Here is a 22,056-nt window from a genome sequence, read left to right as displayed (position 1 = left end):
TTGCTATGGACATTCACCCTAATGCATGTGCTGAAATAGGAAACTAGCCAAGAGAGACAATGGCATTATTACAAATATTTTCTTTCCAATTTCAAGTGGATTGCATTAGTTCAAAAGATATACAGCATCTCCATTGTATTTTCAAACTTATACATCTTTTCAAATCTTGGAAAATTTCCAAGCAACCTAAAAAGCATTCAACAAAGTTGTAAGCCTACAGGATATAAGACTAACCACTTCAGTATGAAGTTTTGCATTAGGAGAAGGTAACTGTAAATTCTCGTAATTTTACAACATGCATAGACTATATTAACCTTCCTTCTTCTCAACTATGATTTTCCTGCCATTGTGCTTTATGACAGTTAGAAAAAGCCATAGAGTTCTGGGGGTGGCAAAAAGAGCATTGCACCAAGATCACTAGATTAAGAGGCTCTAACTACTTTGAGAAATTAGAGGCAAAGAACAAAATTAGATTATTAAGACAGAACTAATGGGTTAGAAAAGTAATCTATTAAAAAAGTAAACAACAAATGATTATTGACATTGTGAAAATTTCAGGGATGCTATTTTCCAAAAACCACTTCTGCAGTATAAAATCATTCACCAAGGTGAAGGAAAAGAGGGTATGCTGTCTCTCTGGAGATTGTGTGTGAATTTGGGCACATTATGTCCCTATTGAGATTTTCAATCTCTATCTTCACAACATAGCTTGGGTTGAGATAGTCTCCAAGGACCCTTCCAGTTTTAGGAAAATAAAATTATATGGATTGTGAATGCTATCATCACTCACAGGCATGAGAAAGCTTCTTTTATAGAAAGGCAAGGCTTGTGTATTTATAAATGTGAAAAATCTCTTGTGCCAGCACAAACTGCCTAAATCTAACCTCTTTTATTCCTGGCCTTCTGGAAATATTTTGGATTTTGAAAAATTGCTGTATGAAATTAAAAATCACTGACTGAATCCTGTACACATTTTATACAAAAAGAAAAAAACAAAAAAGTGAAATGATTTTTCCCTTATTAGCCAGAAAAGACAAAGAAAAAACTCCCACGCGTTTTTACTATTAGATCTTCTCGTGCCACAATATTCTAGAATTGAGAACGTTTATGACAAACAGTTGAGCAATAGATGAAAAACATATATGTAGAAAGCTTAAGGGAGTATCTGAGCTGGGAGATGGTGGCTTATGCTTCTAATCCTAGCTACTCAGGAGGCTGAGATCCTGGTTCAAAACCAGCCTGGGTAGAAAAAAATCTGTAAGAGCCCATCTCCAAAAGTAACCAGCAATAAGCAAGGTCAGAGGTGTATCTCAAATGGTAATGTGCAAGCACACACACACACATACATACGGGGGCACGTGTGCCGCTCCAGTACTGGGGCTTAGTCACTATGCCTTATCTTTTTCACTCAGGTTGGCACTCTGCACTTGAGGCACAACTCCACTTCTGACTTTTTGGTTAATTGGTTAATTTGATTAATTGGGAGACTCACAGACTTCCTTGCTGGGCTGACTTTGAACAACAATCCTTGGATTGTAACTAGGATTACAGGCAAGAGCTACTGGTTTACTGGTGCCTGGTTCAGTATATCCTTTTTTTAAGCTGTTCATGTGACTTGAATTCAGGGCCTGGGAACTGTCCCTGAGCTTTGTTTTACTCAAGTATAGCACTCTACCATTTGAGCCACAGCATCACTTCTGGCTTTTTCTGTTTACGTGGTACTGAGGAATAGAACCCAGGGCTTCATGCATGTTAGGAAAGCACTCTACAACTAAGCCACATTCCCAGCCCTGTCATTATATTATTTCTAACTACACACATTTTATCTATCTATCTATCTATCTATCTATCTATCTATCTATCTACCTACCTACCTACCCACCTACTACCTATCTACCTACCTCACTATCCATCCATCCAACAATTAATCCCTTTCTCCATCCCTCTTTAAGGAATAAACAAGATTGATGGAGTTGTCAACTCTTGTTTAATATCAAGAATCCCATCTCCTCTATATACAAGTACAAGAGAACCAACCAATTAAAAATCAAGTGTGTGCTGGGTGCTACTGGCTCATGCCTGTAATCCTAGCTACTCAGGAGGCTGAGATCTGAGGATCGCAGTTCAAAGCCAGCCTGGGCAGGAAAGTTCGTGAGACTCTTATCTCCAATTAACCACCAGAAAACCAGAAGTGGCATTGTGGCTGAAGTGGTAGAGCACTCACCTTGAGCTGAAGAGCTGAAGGACAACATCCAGGCCCACAGTACAAGCCCCATGACCGACAAAAAAAAAAAAAATCAGTTGTGTCTGTATATAAAGTCTAAAACAATATAGCCTAATATCTATATCCACCAATTCCTCCATTATATCTACATGGTTCTTTTTAAGTACATTTGTGTTTAGCATTCTAATTTCCAATACCGATATTTTTAATTGTATAAATACTGTAATATCAGATTAGAAACTCTTAAGTGTGCAAGATTATTTTCTGTGTCCCATTTTAGCCAAAGTAAAAGTATCTGCCTTAATTTCTTTAACTATTCATGAATCATTTAAGAACAGGTTATTCAGCATCCATGCATTTGTGTAGTTCCTACTCTTGTTCTTGGTAACATGGCAGAAACAAAAGGATAATATGTTAAGTAAAATAAGCAGATGCAGAGACAAATACCACATTCTCTCTCATTTTCAGTAATAAGTCAATGTCATGGAAGGACAGAAGGGAACAGTGGTCATTAGGAAAAAGGCAATGGGGAAAAAGTTCACCAAGGGGCTCCAGGACACAGAATGAATTACTTCTGGTTCTTCTTTAGTACAGTAGAGTAATTATTGGTTGAAAATGCTATATCCCCAAATGACTAGAATATACCATTCCCAACACAAAATAATGTTTGAAAAGATAGAAATGCTTACTTCTCTAATTTGATTATTACACACTGTATACATATACATATACATAAGGTACCTCATAAGGTACTATCAGTCTGTTCAACTAGTTGTATCACCCATCTGGAATCTACTCTCTAGGAAAATCTTACACTAATAAACACAAATCATCTCTTAGGTTTTGTCCACGCATGCGTGCGTGCATTTGTGTGTGTATGTGTGTGCGGGTCCTGAGGCTTGAACTCAGGGTATGGGCCAGTTTCTAAACATTTTTTTGCCCATGGCCAGCATTCTTACCACTTGAGCCAGTGCTCCACTTTTTGCTTTTTTGCTTTTTGGTGGTTAGTTGGAGATAAGAGTCTTAAAGACTTTCCTGTTCAGGCTGACTTCAAACCTTGATCCTCATATTCCATCCTTCTGAGTACTGGCTGTCTTTTAGCTTTTATAAAGCAAAATGTTATATTTAGTTCCTCCGTGAAATGGTAAGGATATGTTTCACTGAGGATATCTCAAAAAAGTGTATGGGTGGTGGGATCCAGGAGAGGAGGATAGACAAATAAAAAGAAGAAGTGTGTATATGGAATACATTAAAAAATTCAATGCGGGGCTGGGAAGATGGCTCAGTGGTAGAGCACTTGCCTTGCATGCCTGAGACCCTGGGTTCGATTCCTCAGCACCACATAAGCAAAAAGAAAAAAGCCGGAAGTGGTGCTGTGGCTCAAGTGGTAGAGCGCTAGCCTTGAGCTGAAGAGCTGAGGGACAGGGCCCAGGCCCAGAGTTCAGGCCCCACCACCAGACCCCCCCAAAAAAAATTCAATGCGTATTCTACAAAATTAAGAAAATTGAGGGTAGGGATGGATAGAGGAGAATGATGGAAAGGGTGACACAGATTGATTCATTGTATTAATATACTACTTTGTTGAATGGCAAGTCCTTTGTACAACTACTTAAAGGTAAAAATAAAAATTATAAAATTATCATTGAAAAAAGTGAGATTATAGTTTCTTGTATTCATCTAAATCAATCCAAATACAAATCTCATTTTCCCCAATTTCCCATATTATTACTGTTTGTTTATTTCACTTTGCCCAAGAATGATAGGATAAAATGCTACAATCTTTAGTCCTAGATATGAGGTTCTATGTTTTCTCTCAATTTATAACAGTTAATTTCTGGCTTCAGAAGCTCCTATACTTACAGTGTTTTCATACCCCTCAAGGAAATAATTTTCCATTGGGGAAAATAATAAGGTAGCTGCTGATGCCCACTTAATCTGGTCAGGTGGTGAAAGAAAAACTGAGGACCTATACATTTTTCAACTAGGCAGAGATTGAGTGTATAAACCCTGGTTTCAGCTATAAAACAGATGGAACTGAGGTTTTCTTGCAGCTCACAATTTATTAGTGAAAGGGGGTTGGGTCACTTGGTGTTTTTATGCTTGATGCCTACAGCTATGTCCTGGCTGTAATGAGGAAGAAGGATGCCTGAATTGGTGGCCACAGGTGGTATAATCCCAGGAATATGCTGAGCCCGATCTTCTGGGTTCCTGGTGCTATGATGGGGGCCAGAACTATTAGACAGGTTCCACTTCTGCTTTATTTGGCTGAGCTGGAGAAATGATATCTTTCATGATCTCAGCATAGTATGGGCTGAAGACATGCTGATTGTAATGTATCAGGCTAACAAACTTCCAGCCCAGTTCTGCCAACTCCCCTTCAATGAATAGAAGGCCTCCAGGAAAGTCTAAAAGGGACTCTCGCATGCCACGAATTAAACAACATTTGAAAAACAAGCGAATCCGCTGTTCTGTCAACAAGGAAAAACACAAAAAGGAATAAAGAGATTTCAGAAGAAATTCATAGCATACACTTTACTCACCAAAGCTTTTAAGTTAACCGAGTTTTCAGTGACTTACCCACTCATTTGTATAAATTGTACAAATGAGATTTTTGTTGTGTTCTATTTTGGAAGAAGGAATGCTATCAGTCTTCCAAAGATAATGCATTATCAAAAGATGGTAAACTAGGGCTATAAGTGTGGCTCAATGGCAAAGCACTTGCCTGGTATTTCTAAGGTTCTGAATGAAATCCTTAGCACCACAGTATAAATAAATAAATGAAAACAATGCAGAGCTGGTAAATTTTGGCTGCTTATAAGATTACATATCTATGAATGATGGACACCTGAACCAATAAAAAGATCATTGACACTGTACCTGGAATTCTATGGGCACATGTTAGAGCCACTACACTAAGTTCTGACCCATATAAACAAACTAAACTATAAGATGTTAAAGTTACAAGCAAGCTAGCCAAATGAACTATTTCCATACTATGATGGAACAAATTTTGTAGCTTAACATTGCATCAGTACCATTGAAAAGAGTAGTTTAAAGAATGGAATCCAGAATGGACTTTCCAACATAGATCTTGAACTGTAGTTACAGAATGAACATGAATGTCTTAGTAGGGTTGGTGGGACAATAACTCACATCTAAGAAAGATTTATTTCAAGGCCTATAAAACATATATGAATTAACTAAAGCTAAAATACTTCCCAAATAATATGTATATATTTGTAAATGATTTAGTAATTCACTGCTATAGCAGAGTCTATCTGCCAACCCCACAAATCATCATTGCTTTTCCCTACCACTATCTTGGTGATTCTTACCAATGATGATACGAATGCAGTTTTCTTTCTTGGCAATATTCTGGAGTTGGCTTACAAGTGATGCCTTGTTTTCACTGCTCAGAGCAGTGAGGCCCTTGTCTTTAAGGCCTTGATAAATCTCCTGAGGTACTTGTTCACTCACTCTCAACATAGTCTCTTCAGGCCTAGATAGTGAAGTACAGAGAACAAAGTACAGAGTGTTTCTGATATAGGAGTAAAGTGCAGAAGGCTTCATACCAGAAGTTAGGTCCACTCAAGGGACAGTTCCAGTTTCCCATCACCAACACATAGCACAAGCCAGTGGGCATGCAAAATATTTTGATTGTTACCTTCAATGTGCCAAGTAATTCATAAACATATCACCATATGAAATAAGATTCAAAGGAAATAAGAATTGGAAAATGTTTAGGTCCATCCTTGGATCCACTCAATATCTTTAGTGCTTGTAAACTTTAAAAACCTTAAATATTTGATAGTATTTTTCTATTTTACAGTTAAACTGTAAATATCTTAAGAAACTTGAACTTCTAATTCTTTTTTACTTTAGTATGGAATGTAGTAAATAATCGATACAATTGATTAAGTGATCAATTTCTGGATATGCATAACACAAATCCACCATTGCTCAATGAATTATATAGATTCATTCTTTGAAAAAAATGAATGAATATTTATAGCAATCTAACTTTCACAATTTTCTCTTAGGAAAAGTTTTATTTTATTCTGCCCTAAACCTCAATACAACTTATTGAAAATACAGTCTTTGGAGCTGGTTCTTGAAGGCCTTCATGTGGGCCTCAATAAAGACTAAGGGTAATGTATTGCTTGCATATATCACAAATACCACATTGTTTTTCTATTCTAAGAGAGAACTATGCAACATACTTGGAATTAAATTCCTGTGTCAGAGCTTTGGTGACACATCTCAGTTTTTCCACAAATTCAGGTGATCTGAATAAAACACTTCCAGAGAAACTTCTAGCCACTAGCAAAACTGAGGCCAGGATAGTTAAATGCTTCAATTTGGAATTCATCTTCTGAAGACGAATTCTGTCCATTAGGAGAGTCTGAGGAGGCAGAAAAGAATGGGCTTTCAGGAAAGGAGGGTTCCAATGAAGGCTTTGAAAACAACAACAAAACAAGGCGATAGCCTGACACATATTCCTACCTCTGGGTATTCTTCGTTTCCATAATCCTTGAGAAGGAGGTTCAAGTAGGCTTGGTATAGCACCATTGTAAGACTAGGAGGCTCTGAGTTCTCCACTTCTTGATCAGAAAATGACCATGTTGTGCTGGTAGAGGAACGAGGAATGTCAGAACTTGGAAATGGTGTAGTGAGGTCTCTGGCTGCATCAGTTAGCCACATTTTGGTACATATGAGGGAATCTGTGATAGAAAAGGGGTCACGTATCTTAAACTCCAACAACGGAAGGCTAAGACATGGAGACATGTAAATAAATAAGTACTTTTTAAGGGTTCTTTGTCTTTAGAGAAATACTTCTCCCTATCCCTGACCTACTAGGAAACTTCCTATTAAAAAATAGGAAATCACTATAAAAAAAAGTAGATCCAAGATCAAAAATTTCCCCCCTATTGCTCTTAAATTTTAAACCTACCTGGCTGTTTTTCAAGAAGTTTTTGGAATTTAGCTCGTTCATGTTGGATAGAATGTTCCTGCCTGTAGGGTTGAAGATACTTGACAGTATCATTCACCATGTCCATTTTCATCAGACTCAAAACACGAAAGATTCCTCTGTCACAAAAACAGAATATGTAATAAAAAATCTAACATGGGACAGTACAACTCAAGAAAGAATCATAAAATTGAATTTATTTTAGAGTTAGAAAGGGCCTTTAAACTAACAGATCTGCTGTATACCAGTGGCTCATATCTCCAATACTAGTTAATCAGAAAGTTGAAATTGGAAGACCAAGGTACAAAGCTAGCCTAAGAAGAAAAACCCAAGAAAGCTCATCCCTAAAATAACCAGCAAAAAGCTAGATAAGAATTAAGGCACAAGTAGCAGAGGGCCAGCAATGAGCAAGCAAACCAGAACCCAAGGCCCTGTGTTCAAGTCATGGTACTAGCACAAAAAACAAAACAAAAATAGATCTACTTCAATTTACAATTTGATATTATTTGAATGTGCCCCCTCAAAGCATGTGTTAAAAACTTAATCATCAGTTTGTCAATGTTTGGAAGTGAGGGACATGGGAACAGTTTAGGCCACATAGTAAAAAGGCATCTTTAAGAGAGCATACTAACGTTTAAATACCGTTTGCCCATGAAATATCCATGTTGAAGTTAGATATTAGGAGAAGGAAACTTTATCCAACTATGATTTTATAGGCGAGGCCCTTGAAGGTGATTAAGGTTATATAAAACCATCAAGGTGGAGCTCCTATGACTGACTATCAGAAAAAGCAAGAGACTGTGGCACACACTTAGCTGTCTCGTGTCTCTCACCATATGGTGTCCTGCATCACATTGGGTTTCTGCCAACAAGAAAACCATGACTGTTTGGAGATCCTTGACACTGAACCTCCAGAATGGGGTTCAAAAAAACCTTTTTTCCCCCTAAGGTATCCAGTCTGTGGATTACATTATTAGCAACAAAATGGACAAAAATAGCTTGTCTTGACTTTTTTTTTTTCTGGTCGTGGGGTTTGAACTTTGGACTTGGGTGCTGTTCCACAGCTCTTCAGCTCAAGGCCAGCACTCTACCACTTGAGCCACAGTCCCACTTCCTGAAACTTCTTTCTTTCTTTCCATTCATTTTTTTGCCAGTCCTGGGACTTGAACTCAGAGCCTGGGCACTGTCCCTGAGTTTCTTTTGCTCAAAGCTAGCACTCTACCACTTGAGCCACAGAGCCACTTCTGGATTTTTCTGTGTAGGTGGTACTGAGGAATTGAACCCAGGGCCTTGTGCATATGAGGCAAGCACTCTAACACTGAGCCACATTCCCAGCCCCAAAAATAGCTTGTCTACATTCTCACCTCAGTAATTCCACTGGATCTTTTATACTCTCTAGTTTCTTCACTGCTTCATCTCGTACTGGAGCACACAATAGGCTCATCAATTTGAGAATGTAGGTAGAGAGATGAAGAACATCTAGAGCTCCTTGTTCTGTCTCCTGCTCAAAGACACTCAGGTCCAGAGATTCTTCAATCTCATTTCTCAGACGATTCTGGTGTGGTAATAGGAGCGACAGCAAGATCTGCCCAGCAAAGGACATGAAAGGAGCCAATTTCTCTTTAGAATCTCTTCAATGAACAATTCTCTTAGGTTAAAGTCATCCTAGACCATGTCTTTTAGAGGTAAGGAAAGCAGATCTTTAAATTTCTTAGAGAATTATGTTTTCTATTTTGAAGACAATTACAATTGAAGCTTACTTTGGGATCATTTATAGATGTAGTTATAATTTTCAAGAAACAAGAATGATATAAATAAAAATAAGAGTATAATATAAAAAGAAGTGCAGGAAATATCTGTTTGACTCAAAAATTTACTTCTATGCTCCTAGAGTATGTAAAACATAGTGACAATCCAGTGAAAATTTGCTTGATTGACATTTATTGTCCTTTCACAGCAATAGCCTAACTCTCAAGCTATATATTACGAATAAGATGAATCCTCTCCATATTACCTATGTTCAGAAAGTGTGCTACTTAGGATACTAGTATCCACTGAAAACTCAAGGGTCTAGGTACTGCATATCAACAAATGTAGGATTACTCACCTCCTTGACATTTTTTATTAGTTCAAGAGCACAGGTGAAATCTGGAGGAGTACTTGATAATTGTTCTTTCAGATGGTCCCAATAAGCATTGTACATTCTCTCCACAAACCTGCTGTCGTGACTAACAAGAAAGCAAATAAGAAAATAGCTTTTTTTGTTGGTCATGGGGCTTGAACTCTGGGCCTGGGTGCTGTCCTTGAGCTCTTGAGCTCAAGGATAGTGCTCTACTGAGCCACAGAGCCACTTGCAGTTTTCTGGTGGTTAATTGCAGATAGTCTCACAGAGTTTCCTGCCCCAGTTGGCTTTGAACTGCAACCCTCAGATCTCAGCCTCCTGAGTAGCTAGGATTACAGGCGTGAGCCATCAGCACCTGTCAGAAAATTGTTTTTTACTTATAGAATTCAAACAGGATAGTTGTCTCTCAAACAGTACTTAATCTGATTTAAAAAATTGTTCAACAAAGGAGGAGGCTACAATGCTTGTTAAGAAATGTACTCATTATCTTGCCCATGTAATTGTAACCCCCCTGTACAGTATTTTCACAATAAAAAATAAAAAAAAAAGACATTGGTCAAATCCGCTCATAACAGCACCTATGATTCCAGAGCTTTCTCCATACAAAACAAACAAACAACAAAAAAAAAAAACATGAAGCACAGGTTGAAACCCTGAATTCTGGTCATGGTACCCTAGCCTAAATGTATGATTTAGTTTCCAATTCCACATACTTAAACCTTTGAAGTAGGTCATCTCTTTTTCTTCAGGCATGGTCTATGAGTAAGGATTTTCCCTGCTGATATTATACAAGGTCTATCAGACATTTAATATTCAGCACAAACAAAATGGTGGAACTTATCAGCCCCCTTCAAACTGGTCCCTCATTTATACTTGGTCTTGCACGCTAGAGAGGTTGGCTTTGTTCTTTAAGAGCATACTTTTCAGATACACAAGCATTACTTTCTTTAAAAACTGTAAAAATACCAAAGTAAATGAAGACATGTCCAAGTTTTTTCCTTCATATATCAATCTAACTCAAAATGGCCATCAACTTTTAACTATCTGGAATGTGCTAGAACACTTAATTCCTTTCCCATCATCCTTCATATTTATTTGGTAAGCAAATGCCTGTTTCCTAACTATGTCTAGAATTTACCCTACCTACCATCATCTCTACCTGGATTAATGCATTCATCTATTAAGTGTCCAACCTGACTCACATAGTCTCACCTCCCACAATGCCACATATCCTCGATAAAATAAATGATTCTCTTAAGAAGCAAATCTCATTCTCAATTAAAGTTCTTCAGGAAGTCTAACACCAGCAGGACATAGGATCTTTATGACCCTTCAGGATCTTATTTTTCCACTACGCTATATTACCTACTTCTATTTTTAATACCAAGTACTCCAACAATAACAATCTGCTTATAGTGAATATGTGAATATGTGACTCTAAAGAGATATACCCTTTCTTCCTTTACTACCTAAAAAGCCCATATTCATATTCCAATATTCAACGCAAAAGTTAGCTTCTCAGGAAAGACAATACTGATCTTCCCCAAGCAGCTAAGCACTAACATATAAATCCAGACATTGGATATTAGAAAACATATCCCTCTGTACAATAGCTGTTTGTCTATCCTACAGAAATTTCTTCATGGTAGACAGACAGCTAACGCATATGTTCTCAATACTCAATATTCTACTTTTACCTCACAAGTATTCAGTAAGTAACTGAAAAACGGATAGGTGACAATGAGATTTCCCTTAGAAACCTATAACTAATATCATTTTATAAACCTAAATGCAAAATTAGTTAATAATATATAAAGAAAACCCCTAGCTGGGCACCAATGGCTCATGCCTGTAATCTTAGCTACTCAAGAGGCTGAGATCTGAGGATCATGGTTCAAAACGAGCCCAGGCAGGAAAGACAGTGTGACACTTAACTTCAATTAATCAACAGAAAAGTGGAAGTGGCGCTGTGGCTCAAAATGGTAGGACTCCAGCAGAAATCAGGAAAACAACTCCTTTTGTAATAGCCCCACAAAAAATAAAATTCCTAGGAATTAACTCAACCAAAGAAGTGAAGGACCTCTACAATGAAAACTTTAAAAACCTGAAAAAGGAAAGCAAAGCAGAACTTAGAAAGTGGAAAAACCTCCCATGCTCCTGGGTTGAAAGGATCAACATCGTGAAAATGGCAATACTTCCCAAGGCTATCTACAAATTCAATGCGATACCTATTAATATTCCAACCTCATTATTCAAGGAAATAGGAGAGGCAATCCAAACATTCATATGAAACAATAAAAGACCCCGAATAGCAAAAACGAACCTTAACAGAAAGAACACTGCTGGAGAAATATAAATACCAAATTTCAAACTCTACTACAAACAAAACAGCTTGGCACTGGCACAAGAAGAGACCACAGGACCAATGGAATAGAATTGAAACCCCAGAAATGAACCCACAGACCTATAGCCACCTAATCTTCGATAAGGGAGCTAAAAAAATAGAATGGAAGAAAGATAGCCTCTTCAATAAATGCTGCTGGCAAAACTGGTTAATCACTTGTAGAAAACTGAAGCTAGATCCTTATATATCACCCTGCACCAGAATCAACTCCAAATGGATCAAAGACCTTGGAGACAAAGAAGACACCCTGAAAACATTATAGGACGGAATACGAGAAACCCTAGGTCTCCTTGGCTCAGGCTGAAATTTTCTTAGTAGAGACTCAGAAACACAACTAATCAAAGAAAGGTTGGACAAATGGGATTTCATGAAGTTGCAGAGCTTCTGCATAGCAAAGGACATAGCCAGCAAGATCAATAGAAAGTTCACAGATTGGGAGAAGATCTTCCATAGCCATACAACAAACAAGGGTCTCATATCTAAAATATACTTGGAACTCAAAAAATTAAATCCCCCAACAACAAATCCTCAAAGAAACAACTGCCCAATAAATAAGTGGGCTAAAGACTTAAAGAGAAACTTCTCTGAAGAGGAAAGAAGGATGGCCAATAGACACATGAAGAAATGCTCAACCTCTCTAGCCATAAAAGAAATGCAAATCAAAACAACATTGAGATACTACCTCACCCCAGTTAGAATGACTATAATCAAGAACTCTAATAACAACATGCTGGAGGGGATGTGGCCAGAAGGGAACTCTACTGCATTGTTGGTGGGAGTGTAAACTTGTTCAACCACTTTGGAAAGTAGTATGGAGGTTCCTCAAAAGATTCCACATAGAGCTCCCCTATGACCCAGCAATCCCACTTTGGGGCATTTACCTGAATGATCACAAACAAGGACATATTAAGGCTACCAGCCCAACTATGTTTATTGCAGCATTATTTACCATAGCTAAGATATGGAACCAACCCAGATACCCCTCAGTAAATGAGTGCATCAAGAAAATGTGGTATACACACACACACACACACACACACACACACTGGAATTCTATGCCTCCACCAGAAAGAATGACATTGCCCCATTTGTTAGAAACTGGAAAAAGTTGGAAAAAATTATATTAAGTGAAGTAAGCCAGGCCCAAAGAAACACAGGTCCCATGGTTTCACTTATTTGCAATAAGTTGTACATGTGTAGAACAACTAGAAAAGGTCAAAAGCTATGTACATATGACCATATAAGATGATATTAAGCAAAATGAACCCCAGGATAGGGACACAAATATTTTTTTCTTTCATACTATTGTCTCTAACATATTTATAATGTACCATGTGATGTTTTTGTTTCTTTGTATGTTCCTCCCCCATGGTATAACCCCTGTTTTCATTGTATTTTATGTCGGTGCCCTGCATCTTGTATATACATTTCTCTAATTTAGGGAGGGGAAGGGAAAAAACTAAATGCTTAAATAGGGATATAGGTTGACCCATTGTAACAATGAGATATACAAGACACTATGTTGAAAATGAACTTTACAACTTTGGTGGGGGGGTGGGGAAGGTAGTTGTGGAGATAAGAGGGAAGGAATGGAAGGGGAAAAACAAAGGAGGAGGCAACAATACTTGATAGGAAATGTACTCATTACCCTGCTCAGGTTACTGTAACCCCTCTGTACAGTATTTTTACAATAAAAATGTATCAAAAATAAAATTCTAATTTTTCATATTAAAAAATAGTAGCACTTAGGGACAGTGCCCAGATCCTGAGTTCAAGCCCCATGACCAACAAAAACAGAAAAACAAAAGAATAACTGCAAAGTCTACTTCAACCTTTTTTTTTTTTTTAATTTAATTTTATTTTATTTGAGAACATACTGTACAGAGGGGTTACAATTATATGGGAAGGATAATGCATACATTTCTTACCAAGCATTGCAGCCTCCTCCTTTGTTTACCCTTCACCTCCCTTCCCAGCCTCCCCCCTCCCCCCCCACCCAATCCTTCCCCCCTCCCCTCCCCCACATGGACATTGTAAAGCTCGTTTTTGACATGACATTTTGTACTTCTCATTGTTGCAACAGGTCCACCTGAATCCTTAAACGACTTGTTTGTCCCCCTCTCCTCCACAAGTTATACTGACATCAAATATAGCGAAAGCGGGGGTTACACTGTGGGGGAGGGACATACAAAGCAACAAAGAAATAATCTTATAAATGCGTTAGAAACACATGCATGAAAGAAAAAAAAATTAAAATACATATTTAAGGGATCGTTTTCCTAACATCACATTATCTGACCTTTTCCGCTTGACTCATACATATACTAGATATTGCATATAAGGGAAACCATGGGACCTATGTTTCTTTGGGCCTGGCTTACTTCACTTAATATAATTTTTTCCAAACCTTTCCATTTCCTAACAAATGGGGAAATGTCATTCTTTCTGATGGAGGCATAGAATTCCATTGTGTATATATACCACATTTTCTTGATCCATTCATCTACTGAGGGGCATCTGGGCTGGTTCCATATCTTAGCTATGGTAAATAATGTTGCAATAAACATAGTTGTGCTGGTAGCTTTAGTGTGGTCTTGTTTGTAATCATTTGGGTAAATGCCCAAAAGTGGGATTGCTGGGTCATAGGGGAGTTCTATGTGTAGTCTTTTGAGGAACCTCCATACTGCTTTCCAAAACTTCAACCTTTTTTATTAGTGTGCATGACAAAAACTATTATAATAAAAAGTAAAATTTAAAAACTCTAGATAACATTATTTCCCGTTTGCTTTACCCACCTCTAATTACCACCATGAACTTTAATATTCCTTCACTCTCCAAGTCTGACTTTTCTATATACCCCTGCCAGCAGGAAAATAAATCTAACTTGGACTCCATGTATATGACTGAAGTAAAAAGGATGCTAGACATCCATGTTTGGTGAAGTCTTCCTTCAGGGGAGTTGGACTTAGCATGATCATTGTTGGTAATAGGCAGGGCAAATCTAATGTCTGTGAGAAGTAAGAGAACCTCTGGAAGAGTAAGGTACTTTACTAATACAGTCCCTAAAGTGGAAAAGTTACACACTCATTTATAGTGGCTGAAAATTTACCCATATAATGATTACAACTCTAATAGCAGCATCAAATCATACTTGCTGAATGGCTCTTACATATGTATTACAGTATCGAGATAATTAAGAGGAATCAAAATTAAGCCAAATTTTTATTAAGCCAATTATGACGTAAAAATGTTCCTGAAATACTTTATTCCATGAAGAATTGTCAATATTACTATTAGAAAAGTAAGCTGTTTATTAATACCTATTTAATCTGTAGAAAATCATAAGAAGCTGCTAGGAGCTACATTTGAAAAGACCTGAAATTCACACTATCTTTCATTATTAGCTGAAATGAACATTTCAACAATATTACATTGGTTTGTTTCACATTTAAATGTAATTTGATATTTCAATACTTTTTTTTGCATTGGTCATGGATCTTGAACTCTGGGCCTGGCACTGTCCCTCAGCTCTTTAGCTGAAGGCTAGCTCTCTACTACTTGAGCCACAGTGCCACTTTCGGTTTTCTGGTGGTTAATTAGAGACAAAATTCTCATGGACTTTCCTGCCTGGGCTGGCTTTGAGCCACGATCCTCAGCTCTCAGCCTCCTGAGTAGCTAGGGTTACATATCTGAGCCACCAGCGCCCAGCTACTTCAATACTTTTAAATGAATAACTACATTGGTCACTCTGGTTTTTTATTTGATGGTACTATTTAAGACTAAGACTCAAAATATTAAATTTAAAATGTTCAAAAATCATCTGAGCTATATTCTTATGCAAGGAAGAGGAAGTAGAAAAAAATAGAAGTTTGTACCTGTCTGCAGTTAAAGCATTCTTTTCCATGTAGAGATCTTCCTTTACCATGATATCAAGAGCAGTACTCAGCTTGGAATGGTCAATAGCTGTCTGTGTCAGATCTTTAACAGAAAGGATTTCAGGTTAGCTCTGTAGAAGTGCATAGCTGTCATCAAAAGTGAATCCACAAAAGAATTTCTATTTAATTCAGAGATTTATTCAGCTAGTAAGGGCCTTCTAATCTTGATTCATCAAGTGAATCTTACAGTCACTCAGCCTTTCAATATTTCAGATTTTCTGAACTCCTTATCCTTCAATAACACTGGAAACTAACAGAACTCAGGCATGTGGAGAAGACAGCTTATAAAAAGCAGAAGGTGAGATTTATGTCAAAATCTTTCACTTGAAACATCAGAACAGTAGATAAGAGGGAGAGTCAAGATGGTTGGAGAGCAGACTTAGCACTTACATGTTCCTCCAAAAAGAAGAACTAAAATAGCAGGTGTATAACTGCCTGCTGAAGTGACTTCATGTGGAGAAGCAAATGGAGTAAGTCAGACTTCTTTCATTATAATCTCAGAGAGTTTCAGGCCTGCAATTCCCAAGGACTGTGATTCAACTGGCTGAGCATATCCAGGAAACCTCAAGTCATGAATATATAAGCTACCTAAAGTAACCCCACATATAAATTTGAAACTGAATGTGCATGTGAGACTATGTGTGGCCACCTTTGGCCATGTGCCACTTTTGTCTAGAGAGAGAATGAACTGTTGCACAGGTGTACTGCCACTAGACAAGAGGGTACAATGAGGAGATGCAACTAGGAGACAAGGGGCTAGAGTTGTGCTGATGGAAATAATTTAAGCCTATAAACAGTGTGCTGTGCAGTGGATGCGTTTATGAACAGGAGTGGCTGTAAATAAAAGCATGATCGTCATCCCTGGTACTTTGTCTTTGGCCTATCTAAACCAAAAGAGAACTTGAGAATTTGTAACACAGCATGAGAAACTGGAGTTCAATAGGATAATAGTGAAAAGTTTGTAAAATCCAGACATCTGGGACTGGAACATAGCTAGAAAAACAAAATATTCTATCACTTATACCTGTTTCCACAGCTGGGGGTTGTAGAGTATTCCATCCATAGAGGTAAAAGTGAGAGAGAGTCCCAAACAATGCTGTCAACACACATTTGGGCACTCCTAGCTATTGTAGCTCTTATAGGCTTACAGCCTAAATAGAAAAGAAGCCTAACGTTTGGACAGTAATTTAGACTTTGCAAAAGAACTTGCTTCATCTCCTGAAAACCCTTAGGGAGATTCCCTGTAACCTAGTGTCTAAATTTGCACTGCTTTAAGTGTCACCTCCCCCTCCCTCTCCAATATCCCCACCTCTGGAACCCTGTAAGTATTCTAAAATAGCTCAGTTTTTGGCAGCTTCATGAATCAAACTTGGCTTGGTGGCCTGATGCTGACACAAACATACTGACAGGGCTATATAGGGGGGAATGGTTGCTGAAATGCAAAGGGAATTGGGCAAGGATAACATCCTCAGGAACCAAGAGATCAAGAAGCCTGCCCTCTGAGACTGGATGTATACTCAGTCAAGTGTGGTTTTATGCTGGTTGTAGAGCAGATGTCACTTGTGTCAGCAGTTCAAAGGTTTGCTAACAAGGTGGAGAAATGAACTGTTTTCAGTCCTTCCCCACCTCCGTGGTGTACTCTGGAAAGTTTTGAACAATACCACAGTAGCTTGGCTGTAGCTCAACATCCGAGGCACATAAAGAATATCCAGAGAGGAACTTTGTCCAGTTTTAGTCTCATTCTGCTGACCCCCACTCCTACAAATACGGCCCTGAAGGGTACACACCCTAAGAAGTTTCAGAGAGAAACTTAACACAGTGCAGGTTGTATTCCAGTAGCATTCTTTCCTGTGAGCACCTCGGTTGAGATTAGTTTTGCCTGGCTCTAGCTCTGACTCACTTGGCTTGGTCTGATCCCCAGTGAGCACTACAACTAAAATAATTAGAGGAAGATCCTGGACATTGATGAGCCTGGCCCAGTTGCAGCCAAAAAGAATGTTCTTCCTGCAATTGCACCTTCACAGGTCCCCTGTATATGTCACTGTGCACCTTGTCACTGTTGATGAGATTGGGTGCAAGTGCCATGGTAGATGCTGCAAGTCCTGCCTCTTTACCCTTCCTCTCCCTACGAAGCACCTGCACCTTCACAAGTGTCTAAAGCAGAGGATAAGTGCTTCAGAGTCCTCACTACTTCTGGAGCAGCCAGAACTAGAGAACATTTCAAGTAACAGAACTAATACCAGTAGTACTTGAGGAAGCCTGCATAGCCCATAAGGCTCTCCATTTCCATTTTCTTTTGTAGGAGTAAGTGTACAGACTGTACCGTACACAATCAGTGGTCTACACTAAAGTTGCTTAATCTAATAGAGTGTCCTCATTCTTGTGAGATCCACAGCGGCAGTGGATCTCTCTAAGTCTGATATACACACTGTGCCCAAACTTCCTAATCAGAGACAGAGAAGCTACAGGAAAGTTACAACAAGGTGCCCATCTGGAGATAAATTAAACATTGCATAGCAAACTGAAAAATATCTTCTGGAGAAAGACATTTTAAAAGAAACCCATTCTTTAGGCCACATATAATGCTGCATACTTATAATCTCAGCTATTCATGAGGCAAAGGTAGGAAAATCACAGATCAAAGACATCCTAAGCGAAACTTACCAAAACTCTCAGTTATCCAAACAAAAAAAATCAACAAAGCAACATCAAACAAAACTGAGATAAAATGTACTAAACATTTACAGGACATTCCAGCCAACAGCTGCATAATACATGTCCTTTTCATAAGCTCACGGAACTTTCTCTAAAACAGTCCATATATTAGACCATGAAACATGTACCAATAAACTCAAAAATATGGAAATCATATCCTGTAACTTTCCTGATTACAATGGGATGAAACTGGAATTCAACAGCAGGAGAAATTTCAGAATATTATAGATAGGTGGAGACCGAATCAAACGCTTTTTTTAAATAGAGGATCACTGAGGAAGTCAGAAAGGAAACTAAAAAACACTTGAAAGGAATGAAAACAGAAATATAACATAGCCAAACCATGTGTTATACAGAAAAATAAACAGCACAAAGAATCCAAAATTCATATGGAATCATGAAGAACATGAATAGCTAAGGCATCTTGAGTCAAGGGAGTAGAGTTGATTCCATCACATCATCTGTCTTCAAGACATATTACAGAGCCACAGTAGCAAACATAGCATAACATTGGCATAAAAAGACAGAGAGATGCAGGGAACAGAATAGAAAAACCAGAAATAAAAGTACATATCCATAGCCAATGGATTCTTGGCAAAGTTGCCCAAAACATACATTAAAGAAGCCAGATTCTATGGCAAATGATGATGGGAAAAAATGTATATCCACACTCAGAATGCTGAAGCTTAGCTGGTATATCTTAACCTGTTCAATAAACTCAAAATAAATAAAGGAACTTAATAACTTAAGCTCTCAAAGTACTTGAGTAAACCATAGGAGAGACTCTGCCAGATATTGGCAGCAACAATTACTTTCTAAATGGCACACTAGAAGATCTGTAAATAAGAGCAAAGGTGAACTTGACACATCAAAATTAAAAGCTCTTTTACAGCAAAGGAAAAAATCAACAGAATAAAGAGCAAGTTTCAGATAGAGAGAAGATTTTGCTATTGATGTGACAGAATTAATATCCAGGGTATTCAGAAAACTAAATAATTTAAACACTAAAAGGACAAGTAATCCAATCCAAAAATGGTAAATGATGTGAATAAACACATCCCATGCAAATTAAGAGTACAATGAAATTCCATCTCACTTCAGTCAGACTGAGCATTATAGAAAAAATGCAGCAAGTACATGGAAAAAATGGCCCTTATACAGTGTTGGGGGAAATAAGTTAGTAATCTACTGTGGAAGTCAGAATAGAGATTCCTCAAAATTATCATACAATCCAGGTATCCCACTTCTGAGCATATATCTGAAGGAAACAAGTTAGCATTCAAAGTAGATAGCTACATGCCCATGTTTATTGTGGTACTATTCATAATAGGTAAAACACACAATCAGCCTTGCTGCCCATCAACAAATGAATAAAAAGTAGAATAGCACTTATGTGCATAATGGTATATTATTCAGCCATACATTATCATTTGCAGATATATGGATGAAACTGTAGGATACCACGTGAAGTGAAATAAGCCAGACACCGAAAGACACATATTAAATATTCTATTTCATATGTGGAAACTGAAACATTAAAAAAGATCATCAGAAAATTGAAAAGGAATTGTCAGGGAATGGTGAGGATGCTGGGATGAGGAGGACTTTATTGTTTTATTTCATTCAGTATTCATAAGAACTATGATACAGATCAGCATTGGAATTAGGAAACCACAGTTTTGAAGTCCATTAAACAAATTACCAGAAACAATAATACACAATAGCATATCAAGTAGTTATAATTAAGATGTGGTATATCTGGTGTATACAATAAAACATGCAATTAAGTAAGCTATTTTCTAACTCATTTTCAATGTGGATCTATAATATTTTTCAGTTGTCACCATGGTACACTAAAAGTCACATATCAAGAATCTTACATTTCACTCTAAGATGATCTTACTTTTCTGTGTTAAAATTTCAAAGCCGTCATCAACTTATATCCTCTGTACCCTAATTCAACAGATATCTACATTAAAATATATTATCTAGTCAGACACCAGTGACACATGCCTGCAATCCTAGCTACTCAGGAGGCATCGATCTGAAGATAACGGTTCAAAACCAGCCCAGGGAGGAAAGTCCGTGAGATCTTATCTCCAATTAACCACCAGAAAACCAGAAAACTGGAAGTGGCACTGTGGCTCAAGTGTTAGAGGGCTAGCCTTGAGCTGAAGAGCTTAGGGTACAGTACCCAGGCCCAGAGGTCAAGCCCCATGACTGACAAAAAAAATACTAATAAATTCACACACACATATGTATGTATGTGTGTGTGTGTACATATATATAGTCCTAGGGCTTGAACTCTGGGCTTGGGCTCTGTCCTTGAAATTCTTTTGTTCAAGGCTAGCACTCTACCACTTCTGGCTTTTTCTGACTAGTTCATTGGAGATAAGACTTCCATGGACTTTCCTGCCCAGGCTGGCTCTGAATTGTAATCCTTATGTCTCAGCCTCCTGAGTAGCTAGGATTGCAGGTGTGAGCCACTAGTGCTTGACTTCACTAAGCTATTTATGAGGCACTATGAACTAAAAATTGAGTTTACTATCAGTGACCTCAAGTGTCACCAGAGAAACATGTATGTTTCACCAAACTGGAGTCATTGTTCCAAATATTTCTTCCTTATTTCAGTCTTTAAGAGTTTAAAGTAGCTACATGTGAACAGGTATGCAAATTAATGTTCCATTAAATTTCCTGAGATCATTAGCTAATTGGTAATTTGAGTTCCTATGAGGTTGGATTTGTCAAAACAAACTTCAAATGCCTAATATGTAGAAAAACACATTACACATCTGAAAATTTTACCCAGAGCAATGATAATGATAATTATCATAATGATAATTCTTATGTTAACAAGAACTCCTGGAATAGAAAACATAATTCCAATAACAAGTAATTTGGATTATTTCATACATTCTCCAAAATCAAAATACAAGAATGTTATCTATTTCTCATGTTTTTAATGGACTTGGTCATAAGTAAGTCTTGTCAAACACAAGTAATTCATGCTTTATTGGCTTCCTTCTCTGGATCTAAAATCTGCTAATTTTCCTTAACAATCAGGGTCTTGAATCTTGTGCATAAAAGGGAGGAGGCAAAGAGAAGAAAAATTCAAAAGAGAGCTTTCAGAAAGGTGAGAAAGGAAAAGTGCACAGCTATAAAAGCCTTGTGTATCCATTAAAGGAACATAAGCCACAGGCTGTGTGTTCCTTTAACCTAACTGCTCTCAAGCACTACCTAAAGAAGTAATAGTAATATTCATGACTTACCTGGAGAGTGGTCCTCTAAACAGGTTTTGTCTTCCTCTCTCTGTCCTTGTGTTTCAGGCTCCTGGGTCCCACTCTCTGAATCACTGGGATTGTTCCGCAGCATAGTTTCTTAAGTCTTAGGCACCTTGGTGTTACCTTGAAATGGGGAGTAAAGAAGAGGCAATGTTAGATTTGGCTCTGATCTATGGACAAGGGAGAAAAGGGCTTACCTGTACTTTGGTGACTGACCATGCTGATCCCAGTTAAGGAAAAAACACTTCAAGGGCTTCTAAGAGGAACTAGAATCTTTTAAATGCCATACTTGAGACTAGTGGGCTTTTCTTTAATGAAATCGATGAAGTTTGGGCAAGCAAAAGAGAAAAAAAGGCCCAAACAGGAGTGTGGATTGTACTTCACTAGCCAAACTGGGGAAGGGAAT

General features: G+C 37.9%; 1 protein-coding gene across 1 annotated transcript; it reads right to left on the bottom strand.

Moving 5' to 3' along the window:
• Positions 1–4,459: 4,459 nt before the first annotated feature.
• Positions 4,460–21,756, bottom strand: LOC122114940 (T-complex protein 11 X-linked protein 2-like). Its single transcript, XM_042688210.1, has 9 exons — positions 21,639–21,756; positions 15,595–15,697; positions 9,301–9,421; positions 8,558–8,778; positions 7,176–7,312; positions 6,728–6,945; positions 6,445–6,626; positions 5,560–5,723; positions 4,460–4,692 (listed from the first exon to the last, which is right to left on the bottom strand). Exons 1-9 carry the CDS (start codon positions 21,739–21,741, stop codon positions 4,460–4,462), a joined length of 1,482 nt encoding a protein of 493 aa, XP_042544144.1. The 5' UTR covers positions 21,742–21,756.
• Positions 21,757–22,056: the final 300 nt, after the last annotated feature.

The sequence above is a fragment of the Dipodomys spectabilis genome, unplaced genomic scaffold, assembly GCF_019054845.1.
Source record: "Dipodomys spectabilis isolate Male_0828 unplaced genomic scaffold, ASM1905484v1 ptg000113l, whole genome shotgun sequence".
Lineage (NCBI taxonomy): Eukaryota > Metazoa > Chordata > Mammalia > Rodentia > Heteromyidae > Dipodomys > Dipodomys spectabilis.
The sequence above is the reverse complement of the archived record's forward strand: the minus strand, read 5'-3'. Positions and strand labels throughout refer to the sequence as shown.